The sequence below is a fragment of the Paramormyrops kingsleyae genome, chromosome 18 (assembly GCF_048594095.1).
Source record: "Paramormyrops kingsleyae isolate MSU_618 chromosome 18, PKINGS_0.4, whole genome shotgun sequence".
In the NCBI taxonomy this organism is placed as follows: domain Eukaryota; kingdom Metazoa; phylum Chordata; class Actinopteri; order Osteoglossiformes; family Mormyridae; genus Paramormyrops; species Paramormyrops kingsleyae.
The window spans coordinates 13,976,102-13,982,852 of record NC_132814.1 but is presented as its reverse complement, the minus strand read 5'-3'; the positions used below and the strand labels follow the sequence as shown (position 1 = coordinate 13,982,852).

At 45.1% G+C, this 6,751-nt stretch overlaps 1 protein-coding gene across 2 annotated transcripts; it reads right to left on the bottom strand.

The window, feature by feature from the left end:
- Positions 1-7: 7 nt before the first annotated feature.
- Positions 8-6,253, bottom strand: cct8 (chaperonin containing TCP1, subunit 8 (theta)). 2 transcript variants are annotated; one of them, XM_023805215.2, is made up of 16 exons: positions 6,067-6,253; positions 5,151-5,241; positions 4,956-5,035; positions 4,560-4,709; positions 4,287-4,467; positions 3,865-3,926; positions 3,638-3,775; positions 2,779-2,957; positions 2,388-2,454; positions 2,136-2,223; positions 1,902-2,017; positions 1,729-1,800; positions 1,479-1,643; positions 936-1,055; positions 716-842; positions 8-288 (listed from the first exon to the last, which is right to left on the bottom strand). In XM_023805215.2, exons 1-15 carry the CDS (start codon positions 6,124-6,126, stop codon positions 735-737), a joined length of 1,677 nt encoding a protein of 558 aa, XP_023660983.1. In that variant the 5' UTR covers positions 6,127-6,253; the 3' UTR covers positions 8-288; positions 716-734. The 2 variants fall into 2 exon arrangements, with proteins under 2 accessions (XP_023660983.1, XP_023660984.1); XM_023805216.2 differs by lacking the exon at positions 716-842 and having other exon boundaries at positions 6,067-6,252.
- Positions 6,254-6,751: the final 498 nt, after the last annotated feature.

Here is a 6,751-nt window from a genome sequence, read left to right as displayed (position 1 = left end):
GGCTCAATTTCAGAAACAGATGACAACAGCTCAAGTGCCGTTTATTGGTATAACAAAAAAAACAACGCATTACCAGCCATATATTGTTACTTGAACAATGAATAGTTATTCCTAAGGGGAAAAAATGTTGTAGAGCAGTCATTAAATAAACGTATACAAGTGATTCAGGGAGACTGAGTGTGAGTCAGGGTCTGTCCATGAGGGAGAAAAATCAGCTCAGTCTTCCTCATCCCAGCCTTTCTTGCCCTCAGGGGCTTTGGGTCCTCCTGCGGGTTTAGCCATGATGATCTGCATCAGAGGGAAAAAAGGCACAGATCAGTAGAGACTAAGATACCACCGGACAGTCTGTCAGGCAGGAGCAACATTTTTCAAAAGTTCTATTTCAATGCCACCCCAGAAAACTAGCCTGTTACTACACACGCAGCATGCATAAGTGCATCAAGTGGTCTGCATTACACGCAAAACGCTTCTCTTCTATATCACACTTCAGTTAAGTGAAACTCGGCGCCTCATGCTTGCCAGTGTCACACCGAACATTTGCGGGTTAAGAAAAATCACAATACGTTAGCTTCAGTGAGAATAAGGAGACCAGGTCACGTGCTCCTGTGGTACAAAACATAGGTGCCATAACGAGCTTGTTATTTCAGCACACACACATCCCCCGAGTGTGAACATATCCATGCTTTTTCAAACTGTGCGTGCTTCGCTCCAGCACCTGTCATGTCCAAATACGCCTAATAATGGCTGTCAAATTTATCAGGCTCCTCGTCCAAACCATCTTTGTCCCAGTGTCCCTGCTGCTTGGGAGCCTTAGGTCCACCGGCTGGCTTAGCCATAATGATCTGATACATCGCACACAAGACCACGTTAACATCCCAAATGAGAACTGTCTTCGGAAACATGGTTTTAACTGCGTGCGCGATGCATGGCCTGACCTGGTCTACTCGGAGCACGGTGATCGCGGCGTTGGTGGCCAGTTTGATGCCCCAGTGCTTCACCAGGTACGGGTCCAGGATTCCAGCCTCCAGCATGTCCTTCACTGTCGCCCCCTCAGTCTGAGGCAGAAGGAAACACATTGCCAATGCCCCTTGGATTAGGATGGTTCAGCTTTACGACGGTCTGACAGTCATGCATATTTAGTCATCAACTTTGAATTTTGATCCATTCCCAGGCTAATGCCGTATGATAATTCCTGCTGATGCTGGGCAATGGGAGCAAATACCCAGCCACGCTTGAAGTGAAGTGTTTGACAACACATCATACAGCGCTTTACTTTTCAATAACTGGCATTTAGTTACAATAATTATTTACTTATTCAGTGACTTTTTTTGTTTTATCGTATCATTCTCATATACGACTGATATTTTCCACTTACGATGGGTCCGTCGTAACATTACCCCATCGTAAGTCAAGGAGCACTTGCATTTTTAATGTATTGTATTTATTTTTTTGTGCTGTCCCACCCTCCCTGATCTCACCTCGATGTCAAAGCCGATGTTCTTGTTCCCCTCGTGATGCGCCGCGTACAGCTTAGAAACAAGCTCGTTACCCTTGACACCAGAGTTCTCCGCTAGGGCCCGCGGCAACGCCTCAAAAGCCTCTGCGAACTTCTTGATGGCATACTGCTCCAGGCCCGGACAGGACTGCAAGGAACGACAACCAAAGTGAGGCCCTGTGACCATGGCGATGCTGGAACAGAGACCAGGACATCAACTGCCGTTCACTTACCTCCCCGTATGATGCAATCTGTTTGGCCAGCTCAATCTCAGTGGCTCCTGCGCCCGGCAGAAGGCGTTTATCCTGGGGTGGAGGGTTCAAGAGTTTTGTTTTTTGATCATACAGTCACATCTGTTGTTTATACACCTGCTGCTACGTTAATGATCAGCCTAAGCGGGCCTTACCCGGATGAGAACCTTGAACGTGTTGACGGCATCGTCGATGGCCCGCTCAATGTCATCCATCATGTTGTCAGTGGACCCACGAATCACCAGAGTAGAAATTGCGCTGTCCTCTTTCTCTGCGAGTGACACGAAGCCCGTGACCACATGCGTCCCCCGCCCTCCTGCCCCCCCCCCCCCCCGCCAACAGTTTACCGATTTCCATCCTTTCCGGAGGCATTTAGCTACGAGTCTCACCGTGTTTGAAGACGACAACCTGAGTGTCGCCAACTTCTGTGAGGTAAACAGTGTCACAGTGGCCCATCTCCTCGGGGGTGGGGACCGTCTGTGAATGGAAAAAAAAAATAATAGTTAAGACTTATTCCAAAGGGTTTAGCAGGCAACCAGGCTTATGTTATATATATATATCCATCCATCCATTTTTTTGAAAGCACCTGTCCTATTCAGGGCCGGGGGGGGGGGGGGGGGGTAACGCTGTGCGCTACTTACCAGTCTGGGCAGAGCTACGGCTCCCACAGTTTTGCACAGTCTTCTTAAGTCCCATTTTGAATTCAGCCTAATAGAATGTCACAAGAAACTCTTATTAATGCAAAGCCAGTCACTTTCATTCCTTCACTAACAATCAAGTGCATCAAAGCATTGCAAAGCACCTGCAGTGAGTGGACCGAGGGATGTCAGCAGTGAACAATGTCCACGTCGCACATTCAGAAGGTATGGCAGATAACTGTGTAACATGTACTAACAGAGTAACATTTGCTGCTAGGAGTAATAACTTGCTTCATTACTTGCCCTCATGTGTTCTCTTGTATTTGCAGACACATTGTAACATGTACATGACAATAACAGTGTAAACGGCGTCGGCAGGGCGACGGTGCCTCACCTGACCACCATGAGCTGGTACTTGTTGGCGTAGTGCAGTGCCATGTCGGCCACTTTGCCCCCGGTCACCACCACGTTGGCGCCAGCCTCTGCGACAGCCTTCACCTGGGCCTCCATCAGACTCTCCTCGCCCTTGCTGAAGTTCAGGAGCTCGTCCGCGTTGTTGATCAGAACTGTGCCCTAGTGCAGAAAAATGTACATAGTTTTCCATCTTTTATACAGAGAACCAGACCTCACACTTAAGTGCAATGGGGATTTCAAGGGTTTTGTCACATGCAAGGTATACAGTCAGACCATAACCTGCAGTGAAATGTAAGGTTAACACTGCCATATGAACAGTGACAGCAGGAAGACATTTTAAAAGAGTGACATGGTAATAAACAGATATGCATGTAACTGGTGTGCAACTATGCATTCGCCGTATAATGCAATACGTGCTGCAATTTTCAGATGCGTATTTATACACATTCACTCTGCGATGATGAGGAATCACTGTGCATTTTAACATTTAAACTGCAAATGAAGTACAAATTAGCTGTATAAAAGTTAAAATGCACAGTAATCTTCTAGCAGGGAAAATGCATAAGTATCGCATTATACAGCGAATGTGTACTTGCGTACCAGTTATGTGCATCTCTGATAAAAAAAAAATGAGTTACACTAAAAAATAATAATAATTACACTGAAATCAGAAATTAAAAGAAAAAAAACACAAGTTATGCTGTTAAAAAAGTATATGGGCCTTAGATGTCCAACTCAGCTCGAATTAAGTGGTGGCGCGTAGAAAGGAGGGGATATGAGTAACGAGACCTCGGGGATCAGTCTCTGGCCAAAATGAGGTCCATGAGCGATCGGCTTACTTTGGTCTCAGTCACCATGCAGTCGAACGGACAGGAGAACACCGCGATCTTGGCGTCCTTCACCGACGTGATGTCCCCCTCAGCTTCCTTCTTGAACACCATCCCCCGCAGCACCGACGAAGCATTCAGGCCGCTGCCCTGAGGTCGCAGCAAAACAACGGAGTCGCATCAGGTGCCTGCTGCAATCTGCTGGAGACCCGTGCGATTCCGAAGTCAAGGGGACTTACCAGTATTTTGCACACCCGGACGTTGTCCACGTTGAAATTTCCAGACTCTGGGAAAATGGAAACTGCAACACAAATAGGATGTTTTTCAAGTGGGGAAATGGCCAGATCATGTTTAACCAGAGGTCTCCAACTCCGGCCCTGGACAGCTACTGTCCAGTCCATTTCCTATCCTACCTGGCTTCTGATGAGCCACAGCTATTCCCAGTTACATACCAGGAACAGGTGTGGCTCATGAGAAGCCAGATAGAATAGAAATCCTACTGGCTAGTAGCTCTCCAGGACCGGAGTTGGAGACCCCTGTGTTAAACACGTAACTCTAGGAGCACAGAGCCAACCCAACCTCAAAAAAAGATTTAGAGTATAAAAACAGAAGGCAGATGTGACTCATTTTAACATTAACAGCAGACACAAACAGCACTCACCACAGGCCTGGGCGATGAGGCTGGCCAGGAAGTCCTCGTTGCCGTACTGCTTGCTCATGACGGCCGGGCGGATCACAGCAGTGGCCTCATTCTCGTCCCGAAGGCTCTTGGCTGATGAGCACACGCAGTCTGGCAGGATTTCCAGGGCCTTCTTGCAGGCCATCTCGTACCCCTCGATGACCTGCCGACATTGACCCGGAGCGTCAGAAGATGGGTCCCCCCAGGGCAGTGTAGCAGTGCTTCCTTTGTTTATTCATTTTGTCGCCCACTCACCTCAGAGACAGACAGCCCCATCCTGAGAAGCTCCTCGGCCAGCTCCAGCAGAGCCCCGGCAAACACCAGGACAAAGTTTGTGCCATCGCCCACCTCCTGCTCCTGCATATGGGATGCCATCACGATCATCTTTGCGGCGGGGTGCTGGACCTGAGGAACAAGCAACGCTTCAGTCAGCACATAAACAAGTAACCATCTAGTAGTGATGGCCAAGAGAGGTTTCATTAACCATTTGCTGTATTTTTTTGTTCAAAAAAGGGCTCAACACATGTCCCAAAGCAAACCAAGAACACCATCTACTGGGGTCAAAAAAATACAGCAAATGGTTCGTGAAGCCTCACTTGGCCATCACTACCATCTACTCCTGCCACACCTCATCAGGGCACTGTGACCTACCTCAAGCTCTCTCAGGATGGTTGCGGCATCATTTGTGACAAAGAGCTTCTCCAGGTGGTTGATGACCATCTTGTTCATCCCTACAAAAAAAAAAAACACATGGCATTCATACATATATAGTCAGCTGCTGCTGCACTACTCCACAGACCGAACCCAGAGCCCCGAGATGTGTTCAACCGGGGAAGCAGTCCATACCATTTGGCCCATAAGCAGTCCGTGTGGTCTGTGCCAGCTCTTTGCATGCCTGAATGTTCCGGAAGACAGCTTCCTCCAAACCAGAATAGTGCTGAAAATATCAGATAAACCACATTAATGAAACTAAAATTATCCATATCATCATAAATTCACCCTCTGCTGTCTTTAACTTAAGATTTTTAACATGAAACATATCAGAGATAACAATTGCTAGTTCAAATAAACAGAATGAATACACAATTCTATAAAAAAGAATTTTTAGAGAATTTAGCAGGTGGTGGGGAGGCATGATAATATTGCTGCAAATATTAAAAACAATGGTGCAGGCCACCGCGCAATGCTTTAATGTATGCAAGTGTACCTACAAATAAACACCGGAAAACAGAAAAAAATAATATTTTAATTCACACATATCGATAATATTCTTGCAAATAACATAATAATCAGTAATCCGCTACTTTCATCAAACGAAGAAGAGCACAACACCAGTCAATCGAATTAACTTTACACAAAAATGTGGCATCTAAACTGTCATGTCGGTAGTTAAAAACGATTCGTCGCCTGATTTAACACGAAGGACTCACTATCAGAGGAGAATGAATGAGTTGCTAACTAGCATCCGAGCTAACTATGAACACATGCACGTGTGGGATGCCATAACCAGGAAAAATAGCCGTGCGCTGGTTAATAAATCCCCGAAAGGCAATACTGTCTCTAAAATAAATAACATAAAGATAATGCATATAAAATGCTGAGGTTCTCTGTTATCGCAAAGGATGAAACGAAAAGAAGGCGATGCGGAGCCAGAGGCTGGGCCTACTGTTCCAGAAACGTCCAGCACATGACGGGACAAAACTGCTGCTGCACAAGAGAACCGCGAACAAACAGCAAAGACAAAGATGATAAAGTACAATACCTTCGCGCCATCTTTCAGCATTTGGGCAAAGCCCGGGGCTTTGGGCACATGTAGAGCCATATTTGTCGTCTCTGTTCTTTACAGTAAGATTTCGCCGCCCCAAGTACTTAGAAGAAAGAACCAGCGGCCGGCGCACGAGCTCAAAATTCAGCGAAGGCAGCCCAGCTCTATCGATAGTCGAACGGATCGATTCACAAGGCAGTCTGATGAATCGCAGAATGATTATGGATCGATTACATCCACACCAGTTTTGTATTGCGACTGTGCACCTATAACCCATCAGATTAATTTATAATTGAACAAAAAAAAACTAATCGCAATTCATATTTTTTATTCTTTATTTACTTTATTGGCTATATTTTGTCGGTCGTTACAGTATGAGTAGTAATTTGGTCAATATTGTAAATTCCATTATATATATATATATATATATATATATATATATATATATATATATATATATATATATATATGATACACGTGTATATATATAAAACATTCAAAATTTGTTGGTTATTTTTTCATTAATATGAGTTATTTGTATTTGTCTTATTTGTTTTGTTTTATTTTATTTTGTATTTTTATCATCTAAACACAAGTAAAGATTTTCCGTAGTCTGAATTACGCTTGCTTTGAAATTTTCTCATTATTCTGCAAACCTACGATAATATTCAAGTGCATTACT